Consider the following 27,519-nt stretch of genomic DNA (forward strand, 5'->3'; position numbering starts at 1 on the left):
TAACCTTTGCATATATCAGTCAGCCCTATGAGCCACATGTTCACACACTAAAAAGGACTACAAAGGGAATAGTGTAGAATAGGGTCAGTGCAACACTCTAGAACAATAATAACTAGCTTTCATTTGCACTGAATTCTGGGTTGCTTCCACTGTTCAAAAAAGTCAGGCAATGTGCTTTTTCTTGCAAAACTGTAATGCAAATAACCTAACTTGTTCTAGGCATGTACAAGCCCCTGTCCCCTCCACTAACAGGAATTATGGAGACAATAAATAAAACTAGGTTCCAATAAGCAAAGACAAATGCATCACTTACCTCTGTTATGTTGCAGGAGTACAATGGTAGGGTTTACAATGGTTGTTGAAGGATACACAGAGGGTTTTGTAATAGGTGCAAATGAAGAAAGTTTATCATTGGTTATGCTTGCGGTTATGGCTTCATCTGTCACAGGTTCCTAAAAGCAAAGCACAGTGATTGACCTTTTGTACATATATGAGCTATAACATCTACAAACCCCAATCAGAACATGAGAACTGATATTATTCCCTCCTTAGAAGAGTTCTGCTGCTCGGCACCAAAATAAACAAAGTAGCACTGAAGTCCCAAAAGGCTCATACTTGGTGGTAAGTATCACTCTAAAAAGGGATTCTCCCTACTTTATAAAAGCAGTGACAGGTTTTCTTTAACAGCAAGTAGTGAGACATGCAAAACACATGCAGTATCAAGTGAAACTGGATTACTTCCCTTGGCTTCCCTGGGCCGAGTAGAAAACTAAGCTTTGCACTGTCACTCCGGACGAGACACCATGACGCCTGGGGAGCTAGTGGAACTATGTACAACAGGTGTGCTATCATCAGCTTTCTGCCAGAGCTGGAAACGTCATGATAGTCATTGCACGATGTCTTGGCTACAAGCCTTCAGATGGTGACGGGCTTTTATTTTTATGATCAGGTTGGTTTTGGCAGAAATTATACCAAATGTCTTAATATTCCAACAAAAACACTTACAGGGTTATGAAGATGAATTGACAGACTTTGCCCTAATCCAGCCAGGAAAGGGTCAATAATTGTGTTCTTCAGATCATCAGATTATGGGCTAAACAGTCATATAAGATCCCTCGGCACTTACCCAACAAGGGCCAAACAAACATAGACATATGAATAAAAGTCAGTAAGAGCTGCTTGCATAAGGATCTGCTGGTTCTTCGTCCAAAGATTTTTTTTTTGCAGATTTTACATTCTGTATGGACAGACCTATTATAATCAAATGGGATAATGATCTAGATACATTAAAGTAATTAATCATCAAATGGTTGTAGGTAAGGTGGCTATTCAGTTAATAATATTGTCAGACAGCAAAGACGATATTGTCCGAAACATCCAACCATTTTCTTGCATCTATGGCCACCACCACCTAAACCTATACCAACCAAATAGACTTAGGTGCCTTTTTTTACATGCACAAAGCTAGTAGAAGCTAACTGCTGATTGGTTGCTGTGGGTAACAAGCTCATGTTTCTGCAAAGCCCAGTTATGCCTGAAGTGAAACATCCAGTCTATGAAGGAATCTGAACCTCTATGGAACAAACTTGTTTCATCTTCACAATACATGCATTACAAGAGGAGCTGGAATGAAGGTGGTTATTCATGCTCTAGATCACAGGATGGTTGTATTCCTGTCAGTGTTTTAGCAAGAAAGCCCTACTGTCAGTACAGAGATAGGAAACGGTGAGAGCATTTGCAGCTTACTGTGGGTGAGATGACTCCACTGATTTCAGGTTCCGAGACTCTGCGCAAATCCTCCGTTACTGGAGGATGCAGTAAAGGTGGTGGAGAGAGTGGTGGCTGATTGTTTTGTATAGAAATAGTGGGAGAGCTCGGGTTATGGTTTGATCCCCTTTGCAGATGAGGGGGGATAAAATCATCAAGTGTAGGAAAAGCCAATTGGGAGGTGTCAGGCTCTGGGGAGGCTGAAAGTTTGCCAGCAGGTACAAGAGGTGGCGGTGGAGTGCTCGAGGTGCCTTCTTGCTCTCTTTCAGCTTTAACCTGGATGAGTGGGACTATTATAACCTCAGGCTGAGCTGTGACTGAAGTGCCATCCTGTGGGAAATAAGGTGTTGTTACGCAGAATGGAAATTTATACACTGTACATAAACAGTGCAGCTGTGAGGTGACGTGCAGTAACATGTCCAAAAAAAAATAAAATAAAATAAAATATAATACACGGTGCTCTGACTGAGACAGGAATGCCATAGCTGTGTTCTAAGGAGCTTAAAAAAAACAAAATGGTCATCAGCAAATTCAGGTATTCCCCAGAAAAATCCTACTCAAAAAGTCAGTGTTCCAGATTCCCCAGCCATATGCCCTTCCTACTATGCTGGGCCAAGCTTTCTAGGGGGCCCCATTGTCACAAAATGACATTTGTAAAGGTAAAAAATCCATAATGATTATAAAATTCCTATATGCAGCCCCCTTGCTGTGGCATAAGGCCAGTGGCACACATAGGGGCTGATTTACTAAGACACGATTTCGAATCCGAATTGGAAAAATTCCGATTGGAAACGAACATTTTGCGACTTTTTCGTATTTTTTGCGATTTTTTCGGCGTCTTTACGATTTTTGCGTAAAAACGCGAGTTTTTCGACGTCTTTACGATTTTTGCGTAAAAACGCGAGTTTTTCGGCGTCTTTACGAAAGTTGCGCAAAGTCGCGATTTTTTCGTAGCGTTAACACTTGCGCGCAAAGTCGCGCCTTTTTCGTAGCGTTAAAACTTAAAAGGCGCGACGTTTCGCGCAAGTTTTAACGCTACGAAAAAATCGCGACTTTGCGCAACTTTCGTAATGGCTACAAAAAACTCTCGTTTTTACGCAAAAATAGTAAAGACGCCGAAAAACTCGCGTTTTTACGCAAAAATCGTAAAGACGCCGAAAAACTCGCGTTTTTACGCAAAAATCGTAAAGACGCCGAAAAAAATCGCAAAATTACCGATCATTACGAAAAAACGCAATCGGGCGCATTCGGCCCGTTCGTGGGTTAGTAAATGTGCCCCATAGTGTTTGTACACCAGTGTAAAAAAAAGACAGATCTGATCCCACCCATTACGTCTTGGTGCACACTGACAGACACAGCATCCGCCTGTTAGCATGCACAAGGGGTGAATTTCAACAGCAGCTGAGGGGGTGCAGCTAGGGGGCAACTGACCTTTAAATTAACTTTTAATACACTGTATATGAGCTTACTCTAAGCATCTTTACACTTGGTCTTCATTTTTTGTGGATTTTGAATTACAGGTATGAGATCTATTATCTTAATTGCTTAAGTTCTGAGTTTTTATACATAAGATGTCTTTCTGCTACTAAGAGCATCATTTCTTAAAGCTATTCCAAACATTAAATACAACCAGTAGAATAGTTTTGCCACTAATATAGATTAATGCAGCTTAGCATGAAGTATAAGCTACTTGTAACTTTTTGCTTAAATATGACTATGTAAAATGGCATTTCTGTATTTCAAAGCTTACTGGATGATGGGTTTCCAAACAGATCTAGCCTTTATATAAAGCTTCTCTCTAACCTGGATTCTGAAGTGTAATCTCAGCGGGAAAAGTCAATGACCCTAGCACCCATAAATCTGAATGTGAGGCATACAGTTAGGTTTTTCCTAATTAAACCTACCTGACATCTCAACTACCTACTGTTTTCTAGGTAGAGTAATCCTATCAACCAGGTAACAGCTTACATGCCAGACCAAAGAGTTGCAGAATGAAAAAGTGAAATAGTTCAAAAACCACAAAAAAGACCAAGTAGAAATTGTCTTGGAACACCTCTGTATGCATCATAATATTTGTTTTATGTTGAGTCTCCATGGACTTTAGGTGGGAGCCAGCCCTTTTTGCGTTGCCCTTGGAACCCTCTGCTATAATTCCTGCTCCACTACAACAGTGCTGATACTGGGCTCACTTCCAGCTAAGTTATAGCCAACAATAAGAAATTGAAATAACAAATAGTGCAGTGTTACAGCAATAACAATTAACAGAATACAAAATGTTAGCAGTTCACCGGATGAGCCGTACAGAATTCCGAGAGTTATCAGCTTGCAGCAGGAAGGTAATAGTTACAGACAGAGTTAGTTCTGAGCAGCACTGAATGAGACGTAATAAAGAAAAGAAGTACCATGCGGCGGTATCCCTGTGGCCGGAAGGGATATTGTGGCTTTGATGAATAGTAGGGCTCCTTTGCAGTCATTTTCACATGGCCAGCTGGATGCTGTGTTTCTAGCTCTGTGCGTCCCATATCTTGATGTAGAGGACATGGACTCCAGAAAGTGTCTATGTCACCATAGCTAACGGAATCTTTACTTGGGACAGGGTCAAAGAATGGCCTGGGAGGGACAGGAGGAGGGGATTTTCCGGTGTCTATTATCGAAGGAACAATGTTTGTGGCTGGTGATTTAGTTACATCAGCTTCCAATTCAGCACTCTCTGTTTTATCATGTGCAACGCCAGTGGGATTTTCAGATGCAGCTGAGCCAGTGCTGTTAGATAAACAAGCTACATATAGACTGCTGACCTTTTTATCTTTTTTAGTCTCATGACTGGAATTCATTCCAGCAACACTTCTATCCACATTGCCAGCCTCACTGGGGCAGTGTTTTGGTGACGTGTCTGATAACAAGGAACTAAAAGCAGTGTGCTGCACTTCAGTGGGGATGGAAGAAGCTGGGGTGTTAGTGTGATCGCCCGGAATAGCCTGGGTTCCACTTAGAGTACAGGCAGGGTGAGACAGCTCTGCGTTTGTGCATGATGCAGCATATGGCACGTAGGGCTTGGGAGAACTCAGGTAAATACAGTCCAAGATAGGCACAGGTTTTAAGTAAGAGAGTTTAGTGTTAGTATTTGGTCGCCATGCAAAGCTCTCCTCTTTGGGAGGAGGTGGGACTGGGGGCGGATGAGTTTTCTGGTTGGATTAAAACAGAATATGAAAAAAAGGGGGGGGAAAAGGAAGAACGGTCAACAAATGAGTAATGGATCAAATGAGAAACTGGCATTGTACTGCAAGAAAGGAAAAAAAATGAATGGAAATGGAATGAAACTGGCAGCAAATTCTTTTCAGTCTAATTAGATTGGAAAAAAGAGTAGTGTAAAGGAATTCTGTTTAGAGCAGCAGTAATATGATTTTTGCACTGAAACAAACAAGATAAAGCTGACATATACTGTAAAAAATCTCTATAAAACAGGGAACCTTTCATCTGAAGGGTGGTGGTCTGACATCACTTGTTGTCCCTTCACGGCCCTTTCCTGAATAAACAGCACAGCCTCCCTTTTCCATGCCTAGGGCCCCCTCTCATACCCTCTCATAAAGGGGCTGTACACAGAGCTATGCCTGTGCTCATGCTCTATGCTCTAAATCTTCTGTTACACATGGAATATAGCCAGTGGCACCCCAGACGAGGAAGCACTAGGCACACTGCCCTGGGTGATATCGCCAAGTATGTCCATATCTCAAATCCCAGACAGCTGTACCCTGTTTCACATTTCACACAAACAACATGCCTGAGCCAAACACCCTCTCTTTCCTTTCCTTAGTCATAGCTTAGTTGCTGATCCCACCTGGCAGGGCATTATTGAATACACTTGCAAATATAAAATCACCTGATATACAGGACTGGAAATGTTTGATGATACCTTTGCAGACATTAATAAAGACATTAACATAGTTGCCTAGATGCAATGTACACTATATATGGCATTCCAAATAGGCATAATAGTTAGTCTGCAGAATAAGTAATGGGGATGCACCGAACCCCAGAATCCATCCCAAGGGATTCGGCCGAATACCAATCGGAATCCTAATCAGAATAAGCTAATTAGGATCCGGAAGCGGTAAACTTTGCAGTGAACATTTAACACTGGATTCGCCCGAATCCGAACCCTGCCCAAAAAGGCAGAATCCTGGGTGAATACCGAACTGAATCCTGGATTTGGTGCATCCCTAGTAATAATACTACAAATTTGTTTCTGTGTTACATATCATCTATCTGGTAGCAGTCACTGATCCCCAACCCACCCATAGCAAACGATGAAAAACACAAAACACTACCCAACAAAGACAAACTGCCCTAAGCATATGATGCATGAGACTACTGATAAGACCAAATACAAAATCATTTGAGGCATGCACTCACACCACAATGGCTAAACATCCATAGTATTTGACTTATGGGACCATGGGCGAAGTAGACAGAAACCATACTGCCATACGTAAGGATGGCCAAATTCTACTGTTTGGGCTGTCTGCCCAAACTAACATCACAATGCAAAGAGAAGCTGCAGCTCCCTTTTGTGGATACACAACATACACAGCACCTGATAACATCGCACAACAGCAGATGACATTTTTTAGTTTGGACAAAACATTGACGCTTTGACAATCTGATCCATCAAAACTTACCCACAAGCTGATTTACATACCCAGCTGTCTGGTACATGGCTGGAATCAATCCAAACTGACCAAACCTAGATATGTAAGGCCAGCTTAATTCTAGCTGCTAGAAAGTTTCCAGAGATATTCAGGTGTCAGCAGCTCATGGGTCAGAAGGGGTAGATATAGATACAGGGTAGCTGACTGTGTAACAAATAACAACGCAATTGCAATGTGGGATTTCAGAAGACATGTCTCAGGGGCACAATTGTTGGTCCCTGCCTAGAGTATGCCCTCGGCACTGTCCTGCATTTACTCATAAGTTTAATCTATACTACAGTGACAAATGGACCCCCGGCGCAAAGGTTAGGCCATCAAACCTTTCATTCAGTGATTATCCAACTTCCTGATAATCCCCAATATGAGAAATGACTTGGTGATACTAAATTCACCTCTATTCTTTACAGTTTTGGTGTCCCTCAACGTATGGTGCTTCGAGAAATCTGGACTATACTGATGCAGTTGTATATTGCATAGGGGGTGGTTGAAAAGTGAAAAAAAACATGGTGCCTTGCACCTATTTTTGCACTTTGCACCCTGCTCCACCATCTGTAAAAGAAGTATTCAGATGCTTGACCAATTCTCTCATTTTGGTTTAACCTACAAGGCACTAGACACATATCAACCAAACATGCAAGTCTATAGAAGAAAACAGCAGAGAGCTATTAGAGCATATAATATAAATATATAAAATAACTAACCCCTTGATCTCAGCTTCAAGCCATGTATGAACAAGATGTAATATCTGCCTCAGTATGGGAACATTTCTATCATGTTTTTTTTCTTTGTGTCAGATTTTTTTGCTTTCAGTGTTAGATCAAACTTTAGATGAAACAGTCATTTTACAAATTTTTCGATCAAATGTTCCAAACATTAAGTGGAAAGAAAGAAGGATTAGAACCTGAATATACGTCCCATTTCTGTATGATTCCCGTCTTTGTTCACAGAGAAATATAATGAAAAGTGGCCCAGTCAGGGTCACTTAAGTTGAGATTTGGGGAGAATGTGCATTTTCTCTCCAAGATTCCTCTAGAAGCCCAGGCTGAAGTCACATACAAACAATGTGTTCACATATCTGCAAACTTGTAATGAACTAATGGGGGGCACTGACTTCAAATGAACTCCAAAGTACTGCTTTAGAGGCTCTAAGCACTAGAATATTATTTGCCATCCTTTGTCAATTTTTCATATAACACAGTCATTCTGCAACTGCCCCTTTACAGCTGTATAATAATGCAGAATTTGACTCAGCTCAGCATATTCTTGCATTAATATAATAATGTAACGGACACTTAAGTTTTACAGTTTTAGTTGTGCAAAGTTTTAGGCCGTAAAAGGAATAACCCCCAGAAATTTTTTTTGCAGTTTTTGCTAAACTACAGTTCCAAGCAAGCTGTTTAATTGTAATCTATAAACTATAAAGCTATGAAAACATAAAATGACTATATTTTGCATGCTAATGACAATACCATTACAAAATTCCTACCTGTGACTTGTTGTCAAAAGTGAGATTAGGGCGCACACTCCGAAAGCCTTTAGCTGCTAAGGATGAGTGCTGGGAATCTCCGTTGGACTCAGCTACTGATGGAGGCCTGTCATCATCTAAACAGACCAAGCAAAATTTAATGCTCATATATTTGTAGCAATGCAGCTACAGCTGTTCCTAGGGATTGAGTCAAAATTCTCTTACCTGTCACATCTTCAGCTGGGACATCATCTTTTCAATTCAGCGAATACATAAGAGCAAACAAAACAAAGTGTTAAACATCCAGAAAACATCACTCCACTGATAGCTGAAAGCTTCTAGCAGCGAAGAGACGGAAAACAGGATTGTTAATGCAAAGTGCCATAGTAACTGCCATGGCAGATCCTGTCCCAGAGTTTTTGACCTTTCTGGACACAAAGAATTCTTTCAGTGAAATAAAGAAAGGATTGTGCATTTACTCTCCTCGTTTGAAAAGCAAAACACAATTGAGTAGTTGGAAAGCTGTGAACATGATGTGAATCTCATTCTGCAAAATGTATGGAGGTTACAAATGGATTTTTAAAAACCTATGATAAATGTCTGGACATGGAGTATGTGTTTGGTCCTGAACTCTAGGAAACAGAAGGGTGCTAGGACAAGGGGCTGGATAGGGGAAAGTGGCTTTAGCCCTATTAATTGAATACTTAGCACATATCCATCCACCACTACATGTAGTGATGCTACAATAGAATTGCCTGTTATATGTGATATGTGAGCCCTACATTAATATGATGCCAATGTATCCTTCCCACCACATCTTTAAATACATCAAGCACATGACATATTTGGAAATATAGCACAAATACCTGTAAATATGAGATAGGAATACAGTTCACTCCTTCTGTAATTATACATCTTCAGAGGTTTTTATGGAGTATAGTGACAGCAATAAATCTGACGTGTATGCTACATGTAGCTGCCAAAATAAAGCATCTCTTAAAAGGATACTGCATCACAAGAAACCAGAACAGTTTCAGTGACCCTACACGCTGTAACATCTACTACAGGGAGGAACAATTAGTAATCCTTCAGAAATATCTTTATTTGTTGCTTTTGAGGTGTTAAAAAATCTCTCAGGTATGCTCCAGAAACTCCCATCACTGTTAAAGGAAAACTATCCCCCAAACAATGCAGGTCTCTATAAAAATATATTGCATAAACAAGCTCATATGTAAAACCCTGCTTCATCTAAATAAACCATTTTCATAAAAATATACTTTTTTAGTAGTATGTGCTATTGGGTAATCCTAAATAGAAAATTGCCTTTTTAAGAATTAAGGGCCACCTTCTGGGATCATAGGATTCACAGTGCACACAAACAAGCCAAGGCACACATACATGCTAGGCCCCATCAGCCAATGAATGGACAGAGTTCTGTCTTTTACTCCCACACTATTTCCTGTTGCAGTTAGAGCTGCATTATTTCTTGAGGGAGCACACTAAAGTTCATAACTAAATGGTGGATCAAGGGAAAGGATGTAAAAGTGCAACGTTTACTGATATATATATTCAAGTCTGGTGAGATTCTTTAATAGGTCACTTAACATAATATAATAATCTGTTGATTAAGCATTCCTTCCGGGGGTATAGTTTTCCTTTAATGTTTGTTATGTGACTGCAATTCTTATGTTATATGGTGTTACAGTGTTTTGTCTCATTAAACCAATCAATGACCATTGGTGCTCTCCCAATAAAGCTGTTGACATTTCACTGACATTAGAAAGGATTTAGAACAGAACAAGAGGATTACTTTTTTTGTGGGGGAAGGGGGAGTTTACCCTTATGTCATATTTGCCCCAAAGGTAAATAAAAATAGGCAAGAGCCCCAGAGCCGTAGGAACACTGCCACTACTTACACAAGAAGTACATTACTCCCCCTGGGTTCAATCCTATTTAACATTTAAGCTTTCTGTGGGTATGCAAAGTTCTAACTCATGCCACAAAAATGCCCCCACCCCATAATCAAGCTACCAGAAAGGAAAGGAACAGGATGAATTAATTTAAATTTCTGCCTCTATTCCCTGATGTACAGATTCCACATAACAATATCAACCCTGACAGTTGAATCCATCTCTAAAGGAATAATACATGATGCTGCCTACTTATGTCCAGTTTGGTGAAAGAGTTCCATACTTTGCCTTGAACCAAGTCACAGATATATTGGTAAGTCACAGTTTATCCTATCTGAGTCAATCATTCAGCATTCTTGGTTTCATATACCTTATTGATACTATTCAGAATAAGCCTTCATGGGGGTCTATTTATTAATACTGGAATCAAACATTACTGGTGATGTTGCCCATAGCAACCAATCAGATTTTTGCTTTTGATTTCTAACTTTTTAGCAACTAATTGGTTGCTATGGGTAGCATCACTGGTGATGTTTGTCTCCAATGTTAATAAAAACACCCCTTAGTGTCGCAATTTTGTTTCTAGCTTACATGGAGAGAGTTCAATGTCCAGTGTTGTAGTATTTTTCTGACTTTCCAGTTGCACTGGGGAGGTCCGCAGAGTGACTGCTCCTTTCCCTGCACAAAGCTTACCAGGATTCACATCTACATAGAATATAAAAAAAACAGAAATCAAGACAATACTCTCTTCTACTTCATTGTAGTTGGTAGCTTTTCATGCTGCTCCTGCATTACTGTATAAGTTCTATAGCTTAACTTCTGTTCTAAATATAAATATATATATACGGTGGAGGAAAAAATAATTATTTGACCCCTCACTGATTTTGTAAGTTTGTCCAATGACAAAGAAATGAAAAGTCTCAGAACAGTATCATTTCAATGGTAGGTTTATTTTAACAGTGGCAGATAGCACATCAAAAGGAAAATCGAAAAAATAACTTTAAATAAAAGATAGCAACTGATTTGATTTGAAATAAGTTTTTGAACCCTCTAACAAAAAAAGACTTAATACTTAGTGGAAAAACCCTTGTTTGCAAGCACAGAGGTCAAACGTTTCTTGTAATTGATGACCAAGTTTGCGCACATTTTAGGAGGAATGTTGGTCCACTCCTCTTTGCAGATCATCTCTAAATCCCTAAGGTTTCGAGGCTGTCTCTGTGCAACTCTGAGCTTGAGCTCCCTCCATAGGTTTTCTATTGGATTAAGGTCCGGAGACTGACTAGGCCACTCCATGACCTTAATGTGCTTTTTCTTGAGCCACTCCTTTGTTGCCTTTGCTGTATGTTTTGGGTCATTGTCGTGCTGGAACACCCATCCACGACCCATTTTCAGTTTCCTGGCAGAGGGAAGGAGGTTGTCGTTCAGGATTTCACGATACATGGCTCCGTCCATTTTCCCGTTAATGCGAATAAGTTGTCCTGTGCCCTTAGCAGAAAAACACCCCCAAAGCAAAATGAGTTAATGCCAAAGAGCTCTATTTTGGTCTCATCAGACCACAGCACCTTCTCCCAGTCACTCACAGAATCATTCAGGTGTTCATTGGCAAACTTCAGACGGGCCTGCACATGTGCCTTCTTGAGCAGGGGGACCTTGCGAGCCCTGCAGGATTTTAATCCATTGCGGTGTAATGTGTTTCCAATGGTTTTCTTGGTGACTGTGGTCCCTGCTAATTTGAGGTTATTAACTAACTCCTCCCGTGTAGTTCTAGGATGCTTTTTCACCTTTCTCAGAATCATTGACACCCCACGAGGTGAGATCTTGCGTGGAGCCCCAGAGCGAGGTCGATTGATGGTCATTTTGTGCTCCTTCCATTTTCGAACAATCGCACCAACAGTTGTCACCTTCTCTCCCAGCTTCTTGCTAATGGTTTTGTAGCCCATTCCAGCCTTGTGCAGGTCTACAATTTTGTCTCTGACATCCTTGGACAGCTCTTTGGTCTTTCCCATGTTGGAGAGTTTGGAGTCTGCTTGATTGATTGATTCTGTGGACAGGTGTCTTTTATACAGGTGACTAGTTAAGACAGGTGTCCTTAATGAGGTTGACTAATTGAGTAGAAGTGTCTAACCACTCTGTGGGAGCCAGAACTCTTAATGGTTGGTAGGGGTTCAAAAACTTATTTCAAATCAAATCAGTTGCTATCTTTTATTTAAAGTTATTTTTTCGATTTTCCTTTTGATGTGCTATCTGCCACTGTTAAAATAAACCTACCATTGAAATGATACTGTTCTGAGACTTTTCATTTCTTTGTCATTGGACAAACTTACAAAATCAGTGAGGGGTCAAATAATTATTTCCTCCACTGTATATCAATAAGGAACTTTGTTTGCATTTATTTGCTTTTGTGACTTTTCTTGCAATTCATCTGAAACCACTTACTATACACAACAAAATTCACAAATTCTCTTTAATATTTATAGTTAGTGTTAAGGAAATTTAAATAATTTAAAAAATGCAGTGTTAGTTTAAAGGTTATATTCGTGAAGATGCACATCAATGCCAATGCAAAAACTTCAAGAAGACACAAGAATGATGAGAGAGAAATGGATTAAGGCAAAAATGACTCAATGTTATGGCCCTGGTGAAACCCATATGTCAACATTATCACAAGTGAAATCGTGTAAGCAGAGCTAAGGGCACAAAAGCACAGAATATGGGATGGAGGGGGAATCCTGTATAAGATAAACATAGAAACATGTTACTCTCCATCACACTTACATAAAATGCGATCACATACTCTACACCTGACGCTCCTTCTGTCTGATACCCCCTTTCCCCCCTCCCTTCCCCGGTTACCTTAACTCAATCCAACAGCTATAAGCAATACACAACAACGGACAGTCTCTTCCCTAATACAATTTTATTATGTATAATAGATAGCATCGTCAAACCACTTTCTGTGATATTCACTATGCTTTTTCTCATTATCCTTGAACCAATGCTCGACTATGTCTATTGCTTGTTTGGATTGTACATAAAACCCAATAAAAATTTCAAAAATTAAAAAAAAAAAATGTGATCACAATGAATTGAAGCTATACATTGGCAGTATCCACAGGCTTTGCATAAGGAACCCACAACTTAAGTGGCATGTTCATTGTGCAAATGATTCAGAAGCATACTGAACATTTGGGTTTGGATGCATTATTTAGAGACACAAACACAAATGAACCATCAACTGGCCAGAAACTGATTGTTCAGTTCCATTATTCTGATATAATTGCTGATATTGTAAAACAGCTTAAAGTCACACATGCAGAGTTCAAGTGCACAAAGAAGATTCAATATTATACATTAACTAACTGTTAAAATCAAAAGAAATCCCTTGCTTTAAAATCCATTGCCTACATGAGTGCCATACGATCTTTTTGCACTTAACATATTGCTTCTAAAACAAGTCAGTGTGATAACATTACAATTGTTATTCACTGAAGCTGGACACACAGCAGGCGGTATAAAGAAATTGTTCTTTTAAAGCCCACAAGTTCAGACCACACAATCCCATGTGCAAATAACATTGGTAGGATTTCAAAGCTTATTAACAGCTTTAGCAGCAGGGTCTGAAACTGCCTTCATTCACTACACGACACTGACACTACAACTACACTCCCACTAAAGGTGGCCATACACAGGCAGATTTTAGCTGCAGATTTGGGACCTTTAGGGCTGTGGCACAAGGAGAGGTTAGTAACCCGCGACAAATCTTCCTTGTCGCGGAAACTAATCTCCCCGATATGCCACCGCCAAAGTTTCCTTTCGGCGCCGTGTACGCCATCCCACTGGCGATTTACATTTGCGCCGGTGGGAAGGAATTTCGGGGAGATTAGTCACCCGCGACAAGGAGATGTGTCATGCAGCGACTAATCTCCCCGTCTACCATGGCCCTTAGACCATTTTGGCAGATTATCTACCTGACCGAGATGTGGCTTAAAATTGGGCAGATCTCGATCGTGCAGGTTTGATTTTCCGTCAGATCGAGGACCACAGTGGCTTCTTAATATGGTCCTCGGTCCAACAACACCTATGCCCGCTGGTTAAATTTGATCATTTGGCCCACAAATATTGCCGAATAACAATGGGACAAGTGGCAGAAAAAAGTAAAAAGCCTCTACTTGACTTATAAGAAAGCTGCCACCAGATTCATGCATTACTTCCTGGCAATATTTATAGGAAATTACATAATTCAATTGTCAACTATTAGTGGGCCCCAAAAGGGGGGCAGTGCTATCACACTGTGCCTCATTGTGAAGGAGACCTCAACAGATAATTCTCATGGGATTGTGATTGTTTTTTGTTATTTAAACTTATTTGGAAAAAGCTACAGAGATATAAAAGAAACTAGCACACTGACAGTTATTTCAGGAGACAAGATCTAGTTAAAGAATAGGGAAAGGTATAAACTAAGCAAGCTTTATCAGAAAGGTCTATGTAAATACAGCCATAAGCACTCACAGAAAAGCTGCACTGAGTCCTCTATCAAAAGAAACACAGCATTTCTGGTCTCCTTTTTTGTAAACATGTTCTTTGGGTATCTGACTTCCTCTCTCAGAAAAGTCCTTTATTCCTGGGGCCTGAGTCTGATCAGCTCTTTCCTCTCTTATGCTCCCTTCTCCCTCCTCCCATAAGAATTCATAAAACTCACTCCCCCCTCCCTTAGGAATGTGTAATCTGAGTTTTAAAGGCCAGAGCTATACAGTAGGAAGATATGAAGTCCAAGTTAAAATGGCAGCTGCAATCTTAAGCAAACAGAGAAAGCTTCTAGGGCTCTAGAATTCTTTCTGCAGGCTAAATCTAGGTTCTAGGTGGCTCTAATGTGGCTAATCTATTTGCAGTAAAATGTAAATTCCTATTTTTTCCTTTGTTGTACAATGGAAAACAAATGGAAAGCCCTGAAACAAAACTCACAACATTTATCTGAGGATCTGATGAAAACTAATGCAAATGCTGTGAAAATATAATCAGACTTAAAAAAAATCCCCAATGTACTCAAAATCAGCACATTATGATTTTATGTATTCTGCACATACCTCCCAACTTAAAAATTGGGATAATTTAGACCACAAACCTCATCTACATCAGCTATACCCCAGATTCCCTTAAATCCCAAGCACTTTCCTGTAATCCCTACCCCATTTGGGTCTACAGATCTAGACTAAATGGAAACAGTTGGGAGGTATGCTCGCAGCATAAAGCAAGCTTAATGATTATGGCAAAGGTCGTACAAAAGCAAGCAAATCAAATTAGGGTAATGTGATCTGAATGCTGACTCAGGATACAAACAAGGCACATTACTTAATCTTATGGCAAACATATACCTGCAGTCGGAACAAGATCGGGAAAACTTTTCACCGTCTTCACCGGAATGATTTTAACAGCAGAGACTGAACGTACACTTAAGGGAGAATCATCTGCTGCAAACACAAAAGTGTAAAGAGTGTGTCCCCAAAACCAAAACAAAATCAAGAGAAATTTTCTATCAGCTGCAAATTGCAACAACAATTCCAGATTATTTTGTTACAAGGCATTAGCTGTCTCCAAATATAAAGATTTCCTTTGTGTATATACAATTAAAGCAAGTAGAGTACATTTTTAGTATATCTTCTGCATAGTAGCAAAACATTTTATTACAATGGTTAGTCAATGCACACCGACTATAATGGATATCTGGCCACTGTACCATTGGTGTCATTTGGATTTCCATTTTAGCCAGTGACAGATGGCATCAGTGGATTTTGGCATTTTTCGCATGGAAGTCCTTGTGTGCCATGAGCATAAGGCTGGTTCATGCAGAATACCTATGTATGCACAGTAAAATCCTTATCTGCATATTGGTATTTATAGGATTGTCATTTTTCTTATGGAAAATGCCTCAGCTACGGCAAAAAATATGATATAACACAATAAAATTATACAGGCAAAATGGAATGCCCTATGCTTTGATATATTAATATAAATAAAGGTTGACAGTAGCTAAAAAAGATAAAAGCAGATATTTTTTACTTTTTCCCTTTGCTGGTAACAAGAGGGACTCACCATTCTTGTAATAGAAAGTAAAGAACCGTGGATTGCAATGTCTTAAAGATCTACTAGAGGGACAGTTTCTTCAGCAGGGATCTGCAACTGTTGCTAAACTACAAATCCCAGCATCTTCCAACAGCCAAACTCTGATAGAAAGTGAGATATGGGGCACCACGTGTGCAATTTCTCATAAGACAGGTTGCAGTTTATTTCACCTGCACCTTTACTTTGTGATAAGGAAACTGCTGGGAGAGACGGTAAACCAATATACAGTTAATCCACTGTGCAGTGTCACTACATGAGAACAAGTCAGACCTGTTCATAAGTAAAGTTATCAGAGTGGCGGGCAGAATGTGTTGGGCCAGAATAAACTAAACCTGAAACCAGCTATGTCCTCAGTTTCCATGCAAATGGTTATTGTTCTCTTTGTTGTTATTTCCCTTCTCCACAGAGAACAAAATTTGATATAAAGGTTGATAAAAAGGTTTGATATAAAGCATTTAGAATAGACTTTGTAACTCATGCTTCTTTGTTGTGAACTGGAATTAAACAGGGTACCTGTCACAACAGAAGATTTCCAAATCATGGACTCTCTGTCATTTGGCTTGGAAATATCCTACTTTGTTTAATCCCAGCAAGATTTTAGTGACTGTATGGTCAGAAATCACTTCAGTCTCATCTTACTTACTTACAAACCATAGTTACTAAGTATGGGTGCTTTAGACACCAGTTTCATGCTTGTAACACTTAGTGCCATATTAGCCATTGGGCACATTTTGGCATGAGCAAAGTTTCCTTTTTTTTCATATAGAGAGATGGGTAGATACTAGGGCCACAGACCTTCTCTTCTAAAGGACTGCGATCGCCTTGGGTTGGTTCACAATCCCAAAACATAATGTACAACATTTATGCTCTACTTTTTAGTTAGGCTTTAGTTTTGCTTTAATGGGAGAGGCACCGAGTTTCTGTCTATTATAGTATAACGGAGCCATTCATCAAACATTTTTATGGCTTTAAAATCTGCTGATTGGGCGCCACAAAGGAACTACAGCACCTTCTAAACAATACATGGTTGTACTGGCATGTCAGTGTACCAGAGGATCTCCCAGTGAGCCCAGGCACTAGTGAGGTTCGGAACAACGTCCATCAGCCATGTCTTATTTTTATGCTAAGCTAACATAATGTCTATACCATTTGACATTGTCTTCATCTAATTGTTGTGCGAGTGGGTCCTGGTGGCATTGTCTGGTAGGCCACAAAGTAATCTCCATTATTAGGCAGGCTCAGTAACATCTTAGAGCAGTAACTGTCACAGTGTAAATTGAAGATTTTAATTTACACTTCAATAATTGCCAGTAATACACAATTATGTGAATAGGGCAATTAAACTTTGTGCGATTAAACATTATGTAATGTAACTTTGTAGTTTATGCTTTCAGCTTGGCATTTTGACAAACCTAGATGGAAATTTAAATCTAGCACAGAGATACAACAAACAATTTAACAGCTCATTTATAGAAGTGAATCCTAAGTGTTACCATGCCCTCCAGCCTATCTGTGTTGAGATGAGTAAATACTGTATATGTGGATATTTAACTGTAGTGCAATTGCAACAGAGAGCCTGATATGAGTAACACATATAAACAGCCTGTATACATGTAATATTCATTTAATATGGCCTTAAAATGTTATAAATTACAACAACCTAGCTGAAGGGGTACATGGCTTGCTAATAAGGAGCACAACAAAAGAAAACATAACAGCACAACAGCCATGAATGCCAAGGAACAAAACTAAATATAACTGACACAGTGACGTAGACTTGGGTTAGGCCCGTTTATAATAGGACCTGCTATATTCTTGGCTGATCTAATATTAAGTAATATCAAGTTCAAGTTGTACTTTTTTAAAATAGAAGGTTGGGATTCTTTTATAATACTAACAAGCACTGCTAAAGTTATTTCCCAAGTGCTTACAATTCACCACATGTTTAAGGAAAAACACAACCATTTGTTACTGTGGTATAGTATTTCTTTATTTTTCCTTTAGTGAACTCATAATATATGCTTGGAACATCCCTACTCTATGATCCTGGGGTGCTTTTGCTACATATTTCAATAAGAATACCTCCAAATACGATAATGTAGTCAGAGTGGACCCAAGTTTCATACTAGTACAAGTACCCAAGTGCCATTTAAATTTCTCAGGGAAGGAAGTATAGGAGTTGCCAATCACATGTATAAAGATGAACAGAAAAGAAATATGCTGACCAGACAAATATTATAGTTTATAGTATATGGAAAAAGAAATGATAAACTCACCACGTTTTTATTTAATAATCCCATTAGTGCAAGAAAAATCTAATTCTAACAAATGCTAGCTATGACTATAAAAAATTACAGCCTTGTGATGTGCTGGGCCAATTGGTAATCTTGAGAGATCAGATTTAACAAGGATATGTAAAAATCAAGCCCCACCTTTTTCTGGCATGTTGCACCTTGGGGTCACTCCATTGACGACGTTATTTGATATGCTTACTTCATTCTCTGAAAAACAGAAGAAACCTAATTACAATAGATGCTAAATTTCTAATATAAGACACGGAACTGGATGGCTGATAACCAATTAACCCAGACTTAGCCCAGATAAAAGTGTAACATGGAACCGTAGAATCTACACAGTTGGCACACTGATACTTTTATAGGAGCACCTGCAATTGTACAATCCCTGGCACATAGAGGGTTAATTCTAGAAATCTTAGAATAAATGTTCTACACTGTTTGTACATGTCACATTACTAACTTACCAGAACTCATTATGGGAGCTGTATTGGTCTTCAGTAATTGACTTTGCTTCTGGTTGTTTCTGTTTAAAGACAAAAGAGAGACCAGAGAAATGTTTATTAGGGGCCAAACTGCAGCATAAGTCATCACATCATCTTCCATAAGCCAGAAGGTATGCTAAATATTTTTAAAGAGAACTTCCTGGGCCTTATTCCGATCTTATTCCCATTTATGGTGTCCTTGACTTCACAGGCACCAGGCTCATAAAAATATACACTTGCTTATAAAATATCAGAGGATATGAAGTCACGCAATTATGTCTGGCCGTTCTCAACGTAGAAATAAAGCAGAAGGGGGACCTATCATCTTACATTTAGTGCCTTCAGGAACAGCTTGAAAATATCACTGGCTTTGGGTAGGTGGGATCAGTGAATACATTTACAATGCTACTTGCATTCAAGAAAAGAACAGCCATATATTCAAACCAGCCTATGACAAGCTTCAAGAATATCGCTAATTCTACTGAACAATTCAACCAATTTGTGTTGAACTATTTCATTTTTTTTAAAAAAAAAATTCAGGACCAACGTTAGTGCAAATGGAACCCTGTTCCACAAATTAAAATGGGTGTCTCTCAAAAATGTTTTAACCAACACACAATATTTATGAAACAGAACATTTTCCCTTCAGTTCCTAGTCACAGTCAGATAACTACATAGCTTTCTATACAGGCCTTCTCCTGTACAGTACAAAAATATGTCTGATGGTTCTAGGGTCAATGAACCTAGCAACCGGGCAGGATACAGTCAGAATGGAAAAGCAAATCATACCAACAGGTCCATTTCAGTATCGATTCAACCACAAAAAAGAGCATAGTGGACACCTAATTCATACTAAATTACTTCCAAAAAACCTTAGGGCGACCATATAATACATGCAATATCTAATCGATTGGCCAGGGGCCATATGGACACCTAGGGGCTGATTTAAGTTCGATATAAAGCTGATTTAAGTCCGAATTTCGGACATTTAAAAGTACAATAGAAAAAAATTCGTATTAAATCCGATAATTTCTGATGTGCGTAAAAATTTTGCATCGTGGTCGTACAAAAATATTGTGGTGCGATCCGAAAGTTCTGAAATTTTCGTATCCAAATGATAGTAAACGGTACGAAAAACTTTCTGACTTTGATCCTTCAGTGCATGATTTTGGAAGCCTCCCATAGGACTCAATGGCACTCTGCAGCTCCAACCCGGCCCAAGGAAAGTCACAATACCGAAGCTTGAATGAATCCAAAACTTTCATTCTCGTTGCAACAAATACGATTTTGACGCACAAATTGTCGCAAAGTACGAAAAAGTCACGGAAAAAAATGGCAGAAAATACGCACAGTTCTAAAAGTTAGAAAAAATATTTTTTTTTGTAATCGTACATTGATAAATGGGCCCCCTAGTGTACAAGGGACTTTCTTTGATGCACCAGCTTCATATAGTTTTATCTGTGAATACGGCCAGTTTAAGGCTTTGGAGTACCATCATTTAACTCGGCAAGAAAAGCGGAAAAAAAAACCTATTATCTTGTTTTTTAAGATTCAATAACAGTTGCTGGATAAGTAATTACTATAATAACAATTACAGTTATCAACCCAATAAGCCAATCAGCTAGATGCTACATTATAAAGTGCCTTTACACAAAAAATATATTGTAATATTTACAGGTAGATAAGTAATATGCTGCTAATTGTGCTCATGTGCAGTCTGGGCAGACAAAGTTTCTTTTGCATTGCTCATTTCCAAGTCAGCAAATTATGATAGCGTGATTAGCAAAGCTAAAGTCACTTCTCCCAGGTTGCTGATGATCATTGAATATCTTGATTTGTTTAAAATTACATGAACATTTTCATACAGATATGTTAAGTTCTCTGTCAGTGTAATTAGGGAGATAGTGCATAGCCCATTTTGGGGACAAATAGGTTAAGAATCCCTGTTCCAATAAAATTATTCTGGCACAGGTATGAAATATATCTGGAGTTCTTGGGAACTGGGGTTTTGGATAAGACGTCAAGGAGCACAGTGCCTTAAGGCTATTAGCAGGGGAATAAGACAATCTGTGGGCCCCCTGCAAAAAAATATTCTGAACCCACAATACACTAGCTTGTAAATCAACATTCCTCACAATGGTTCCAATTTCCATTATAATATGTTATATACTTAACAACATTTCAATTTACCCTAATTACAAGATTTCAATTTACCCTAATTTTTTTATACTTTTAAAATTGTCCTCTACTTCGTTCTAGCTGTCATTTTGGGGTTACTGACCGCAGCAGCCAAAAATCTATTTCTATGTAAGGCTACAGTTTTATTGTTATTGCTGCTTTTGCTACTTATCTTTCTATTCAAGCCTCTCCCCTATTCATATTCGAGTCTCACATTTAAACCACAGTCTGGTAGCTAGGGTATACTGGAACCTTGCAACCAGGCCTGGACTGGCAATCTGGTTCTGGCAAATGCCAGTGGGGCTGCTGTAAGATGCAATAGAAAGTCACCATTTAGGCTAATGTCCCATGGGGAGATTTTGTCGCTGCGATTTTTAAAAGTCGCTCATATTTTCCTAACAAGCAATTACTACAGATTTCCACAACGGAGTGATTCTATTTCCCACAAAGGTGTCATATTCCTCTCCCACAATTAGAAATTACATTCAGTGCAATGGGGAAATCGCAGCAACTTCACACCTAGTTGGTTTTACTTTCAGCGATTCCAATAGTTTTGAATGACAATGCTTTCTTTGTAAAATCGCTCGAAAAAGGATCTCATGGCGATTCGGAGCGATAAGCGATTTGAAGAAGTATCACCAGTTTAGGTATTCTTCTCTATGTAGAGACAAAATGAGCAAACCAGTTGCAAATTGTCTCAGAATGTACTAAAAGTTAATTTAAAGGTGAACCATGCCTTTAAAATATCAAAATTATGATTTATGATAGCTCAGGTAACATTAGATACAAGATACTGTCTTATCATATAAAAATGCTTATGCAGACAGAATAGCAATGCTGTTTTTCTGATAGTAAATTCCATACCAGCACTTGCAATAATCATCAGCCATAAGATCAAAGTCCTCTAAGCTCAAATAAATAAATGTACAATAATCAATCATCCGTAGTTAAGTCAACCTGTGAAAGCTTGAAAATATGTGCTGATATTACAGGGGTTGGTATAGGAAGCATAGTAAATATGACACAGAGATAGGAAGCATGATGGACATGACTTGTTTCCCAGCAAGCAAAACAAGAACATTCATATGAACGTGTCTAAAAGCTGCCCTAACCTGGCATAGGAATAACTGAAATTTGCAATTGAAAAAATGCAGTTTCAACAAAAATAAAATGTGACTTTTAGCATGGTGTAGACAGACATTTTAAGACAATATACAATTGTTTTTCATTTTTTTTTATCATTTTTAGATTTTGAATTAGTTAGCTTTTTGCTCAGAAGGTCTCCAGTTTGGATTTTTGCCAGCTACCTGGTTGCTAGGGTCCAACCAGGTAGAGGTTCAAATGACAGACTGGAAAGTGAATAGCTGAAAACATAAATAAAAAGATAAGCAGTGAAAAATAACAATAACCAATGTAGCCTCGTAGGGAAACAATTTTTGGTTGTTGCGGGGCAATGACCCTGAACAAAAATTACAAAAAGTTATGACCAACTGATACCCACAGTGGTACATGCAGTCGTTCAGTACTGCTAACTTACTTCAATAAAGGGGAGATTTGCTTTCTTTAAGGCAGCCAAGTCAAAACAAAGAACTATGAAAGAAGATCTCTAAGAATTCAAAGCGTTATATATTTTTAGGTCTTTTTAACAACATCACCTACTAAAACCAAACACAAAACATGCTTATCGTTAAACATTATGGATTTTGACTGCCTTTTTTTTTCCTAATAATGCAACACATATTACTCTTCAAATCTGGAAATGTTTCAGTGGCCTGTTTAGCACTTACCACATGCTAATCTAACAAACATCTGTGAACCACACCACAACTGCAACTGCTACACAGCTGTCATAGGAGTCTCTCTTAAGGCTACAACACAGGGGTATTAACATGATTAAAGAGTTTGTTTTAATGTGAAGTCTGTGTGATGTCAAGAGGATCACGCAATTTTAGCACTTGTTTCAGGTAATTCTATGACTTTCTTTGATCAGAAAACCCACTTGGTCTTGTTTATTGACTGTTCCGTTAAGCAAACTTAGTGTTAATCACAGATCTAGACATTGCAATATGGAAGGATCTTCAATTAAAACTCCCAGCAACCACAACATCCACATAGAAAGTGAATATAGACTGTCACCATTAGGAAACACTGCACCATGATAAGCTGCAACATATCTTCTTAAAGAAGAATTGCAGTATGGAGACATTCCTGAGTCAAAAAGCTCTGTATTTGACAAGCAAAGTTTAATTTCCTTCATTCCAGATCCTTACCTTTCGATATACTCCTCTTTAAAGGTTGTGATCTGCTTGTGCCGCATGTTTCAAACTATTTAACCGCGAGTTTAAAGAAAACGTCTGAGCTTCACAAAATGAAAAGTGTCTTTGACAAGCTTCTCCTCCCTCTGTACATTTAAATATCTACTCCGTACCCACCCTCCTTGAAGCTTAAATTAGCTTTGTTTCTTAGTGATGTCACTGGCTGCTTTACAATGCACCAGCCCTTTCAGCAGCATAACATTCCATTTGACGTTAACATCAAACAGACGAAAGGGAAAAAAAGGTGTAAAATATCTTTCAATAATAACCTCTCTCTAATGTAGCCGACCACAACATACATGAGAAAAGAGATCTGTATAAATAATACAAGCTCTGTGGGATAGCAAAAAAGGTAAGCCTCCTCTGTGACCTTTGTTAGGGCTAGTTTTAGGGATGATCAGAAATGGCAGTTGTCCTAGGAACCGGCATCATAAGGGACTATTCATGAAAAAAGATTAGATCACAAAAAAGTACAAAGCTCTCCAGTTGTTGCTCAACACAAGCTACCAGTCTTCCTGCATTGCCAGGCACCTTAACTACACAACCTAAGGATAATGCCAAACCGGGCTGCGGATAAACGTTTAACCACGTTTAACCACAGGCCAGAAATTAGTCCTGTCTGGTATTAGTCTAAACATTTTTTTATATTTTCTTCCATAACATTTTCCCATTACTATGTGCCCAAGAAAATTCCAGTTCACCAATAATGTCCATCAAGGTAGGGCAATAGCCTATTCGCATAGGAAATTCCTTGTGCAATTCAGTTGGTAAGCATGTAGGTAAAACAATGAAATCGCATGAAGGATGAATCCCAGGTGGCCAGAAAAGCAAAGACCAAGAACTTATAGGTACCAGAAAAAGTAGTTTTTCAGTATAGTGTAAGTTAAGTGTATTTTATAATTAAAAAATAATTCTGGTTATTATATATTTTTATTCATTTCCTTGAAGCAAACTATAACTTATGTGACCACAGCTTGTTGTGTGCATTGAAGAATCAGAAGGAGCTGCCAATTCTTTACAATTCCTTAATAATTGCTTTTCTTCAAAACATGGTCCCTTACGCAATGTAGTAATGTAATAGTGGCCCTGTAATATATAAAGTCTTCCCAGTTTGATTATTTACTCACATATCAGGTTAGACCAGATGTTCAAAAACCATAGGACAGGGTCCCAAGTGCTGGGCATGGGGTGCCAGATGTTCTGAAACCATAGGACAGGGCCCAAGTGATTGGCATGGGGTGCCAGATGTTCTGAAACCATAGGACAGGGCCCAAGTGATTGGCATGGGGTGCCAGATATTCTGAAACCATAGGACAGGGCCCAAGTGATTGGCATGGGGTGCCAGATGTTCTGAAACCACAGGACAGGGCCCAAGTGATTGGCATGAAGGCCAGTTTGGGCGACATTTAGGGCTATGACACACAGGGAGATGAGTCACTGCGCGACAAATCTCCCTTGTCGCGGGCGTCTAATCTCCCTGAAATGCCATCCCACCGGCTAGAATGTAAATCGCCGGTGGGATGGCATACGCGACGCAGCGATTTGCCGAAGTCGTGGAAGTTGCCTTGAGAGGAAACTTCTGCGACTTCGGCAAATCGCGGCGCCACGTATGCCATCCCACCAGTGATTCACATTCTAGCTGGTGGGATGGCATTTCAGGGAGATTTGTTGCCCGGGACAAGGGAGATGTGTCGCGTGGTGACTAATCTCCCCGTGTGTCACAGCCCTTGCTTATTTGATGACCTTGATACCCACCCCCCTTCCCCACTCAACTATAGCAGGGTGTTTATTACACTTACAAGTTTCTGTTTATCAGTAACCTTGTTATGAGCTAAGGGAGTTTGGCCTGAAGGGCAGATAGAGATATATTTGGAGTATTTATTTGCTATACTGGATTCCCCTGCAAATAGAGCAAAGTGGCTGACACACCATGGTTTCTCTACATCATTAATAATAAATTAAGCTGGAAGGTTTGAAACCAAAAATATTTAATAGATTAGTATATGCAGTTTTGTGGCCTTAATGAAGATTTTTTTAGCCAGAGAAAGGACAGGGTATTATACATAGTGGCAAGTACATCCAGTGAATTTCTAATACTAGCCCCAAACTCAGCTGGTGAAATACAGGCTGGATGGCAACCTTAGTAATAGCAAATAACACCTATCTGAAATGTAGTTATGAACTTCTGACAATGTGATAATTTCCTGTGTTTTCTTTAGCTGTCGACATTTGCTAAAGATTCTTTTAAAGATCTTCATTAGAATGCCTCTGGAATTAAATGGCAGTATACTGCTAAAAAGTGACATTAAAAGTTTAAAATTATATATATATAGAGAAAGCTGCAACATTTTAAAGGAGATGAAAGTGTTTTTTACATAATGAAAGAAACATGTTAGTCCTGTGACGCAAAAATAAAATATGTCCAAAAGGGGGTGGGAAACTGGTCCTAGCAAGCACAGAGACACTCTTGTGGTTTCTCAGTGGAATTAGGTATGTTTGCATGAAAAATATAAAATTATACATAATTCTGGAAATTCAGTTGTTTATGTACCTTGTCTACATAACCCCAACTGCACAAAAAAATCAAGTAAAAAAACAGGTGGATACCAGCAAGAAAAAGGATGTAAGCAAGAAAAAAAAATCAGTTTGGGGTCCAGAAGATACCACAGCTTTGATATCCAAAAATATCTGCTCTTATTTAATACTGTTTTTTTCTAAAGAAAAAAAATATTCCAGAATTTGCTGTATCATTTGAGCACTTTTAGAAATAGTTGGCCAGGTGACACATTCCTTAAAAGGGAGGATTCAATTTACATCTACTGAACGCCTTGTCCTCAGTTTGTAAACAGGCTTATGACGGCTTGTCTCCAAGAGGTTCAAATGAGCACATTTAGATGTCACACAGCCCTACGCCACTCTGTAAGTATAAATATCTGCTGCACAGTGGGCAATGAGATTAGAGTCCCATTAGGATAGATCAAGTAGGATTTGTAAACAAGATGTCTTTGAAATAGTTTGGGCGTATAGACACTCAGCAGTTGGGAGTTTAATGTTATAGAAAGGAAACACCCACGCAAACCAGTCAACAACCTGTCAGATTCTTCTGTTTATATGTAACCTCTGAACCTGAAACTAACACTAATATCATGTGGTCAGTCTCATTATCCAGCAGTTCAGTTAGAGACTGTGTAGCTGCATGGGACTGAGCAGTGGGAAGACTTCTACTGGTAGCTTCCCAAACTAAAGGGTGAAGACACATGGAGCTACTAGTTACAGCTACTTTTTCACGGCTACTAAACGCCAAAAAATACCCTGCCATATACAATACTGAGAATTGCCTTTGCTAAAACACATGTTGAGACAGTTATCAGTAAATGATCAGCATTGTCTATTTAAGTAGCTCCATGTGTCTTCGCCCAAAATGTCACTCTCCTCCTTTCAACCCCCTACCATAGCAGCATATAAACACACATAAGTTAGACAACCTGCTACCTGTTTTTTGTCTGTGGTGGAAAACCACAGTACCTGAAGGAAATCCAAACAAAAATGGGTAGAACATATATTCCTAACAAAGACAGTGCCCTGGTTTGAATTAAACACATGGCAATGATGCTAGTCACTGTGCCACCAACTTGCAGAACAAAGATATTTAAAGATATTTCAAACTAATTCTCTTGCCCACTCCAAGCTCTATATTTATTTTTAACTAGCATGGTAGCATTGTGTCAACAGCACACCAGGAGTTTTGCAGGGAGGAAAATATTTTAAGCATTGAAGAATGCCGCAATCTATCAATCACTTCCCAAGTGGAAAATATGAATGAAGAATCATGTGATCTGAGACTTGTTTTCACTGCCACCGATCACAACACAGCAACCAGATTATGTTTTATGGCAGAACTGTCCTCATAGATTCCATTTTCAAAGCATCTTTATGGAATGTATTTTATTGTTCATCGTTCTCTGCAGTGAAGCATGAGATGTTATTTACAAGTATATTTAGTATACAGGGAGAGATGTAATCCAAATAACATCACACTTTAAGAGCTGCTATGATGGAAGGGAAAAATGGATGCTATTTATAAAATGAGTTTACCTTCCATTCACATGTTGCCTTAAACAGATAGTAATATTAGGCTGTGTGTATGCAGAGATGTAGTTTATCATTGGCAGTCTCCATTAACACCAGTACAGGATACCTCTCGGAAAGAATAAAGCAGCAAAATATACTTATGTGTTCACAGATGGTGTCAGTATACAATTTCTTAAAGGGAAAA

At 39.0% G+C, this 27,519-nt stretch overlaps 1 protein-coding gene across 33 annotated transcripts in view; it reads right to left on the reverse strand.

Annotated features, from left to right (window-relative positions):
• The window catches only part of sorbs1 (sorbin and SH3 domain containing 1), a 202,451-nt gene that overhangs the window by 62,190 nt on the left and 112,742 nt on the right, over positions 1 to 27,519 (reverse strand). For 10 of the 33 annotated variants that reach the window (XM_031906734.1, XM_031906748.1, XM_031906743.1 and 7 more), the window contains exons 1-10: positions 23,199 to 23,298; positions 18,733 to 18,791; positions 18,404 to 18,472; positions 15,224 to 15,319; positions 10,443 to 10,556; positions 8,167 to 8,193; positions 7,963 to 8,078; positions 4,170 to 4,952; positions 1,747 to 2,097; positions 314 to 452 (exon numbers count right to left, since the gene is read on the reverse strand). In XM_031906734.1, the coding sequence (XP_031762594.1) occupies positions 314 to 452; positions 1,747 to 2,097; positions 4,170 to 4,952; positions 7,963 to 8,078; positions 8,167 to 8,193; positions 10,443 to 10,556; positions 15,224 to 15,319; positions 18,404 to 18,472; positions 18,733 to 18,791; positions 23,199 to 23,245 (1,801 nt within the window). In that variant the 5' untranslated portion in view covers positions 23,246 to 23,298. Of the gene's footprint in view, positions 1 to 313; positions 453 to 1,746; positions 2,098 to 4,169; positions 4,953 to 7,962; positions 8,079 to 8,166; positions 8,194 to 10,442; positions 10,557 to 15,223; positions 15,320 to 18,403; positions 18,473 to 18,732; positions 18,792 to 23,198; positions 23,300 to 27,519 lie in introns of those variants that run through there. The other 23 variants (XM_012966789.3, XM_012966790.3, XM_031906737.1 and 20 more) reach the window with 14 other exon arrangements.

This window comes from Xenopus tropicalis, chromosome 7 (genome assembly GCF_000004195.4).
Source record: "Xenopus tropicalis strain Nigerian chromosome 7, UCB_Xtro_10.0, whole genome shotgun sequence".
In the NCBI taxonomy this organism is placed as follows: domain Eukaryota; kingdom Metazoa; phylum Chordata; class Amphibia; order Anura; family Pipidae; genus Xenopus; species Xenopus tropicalis.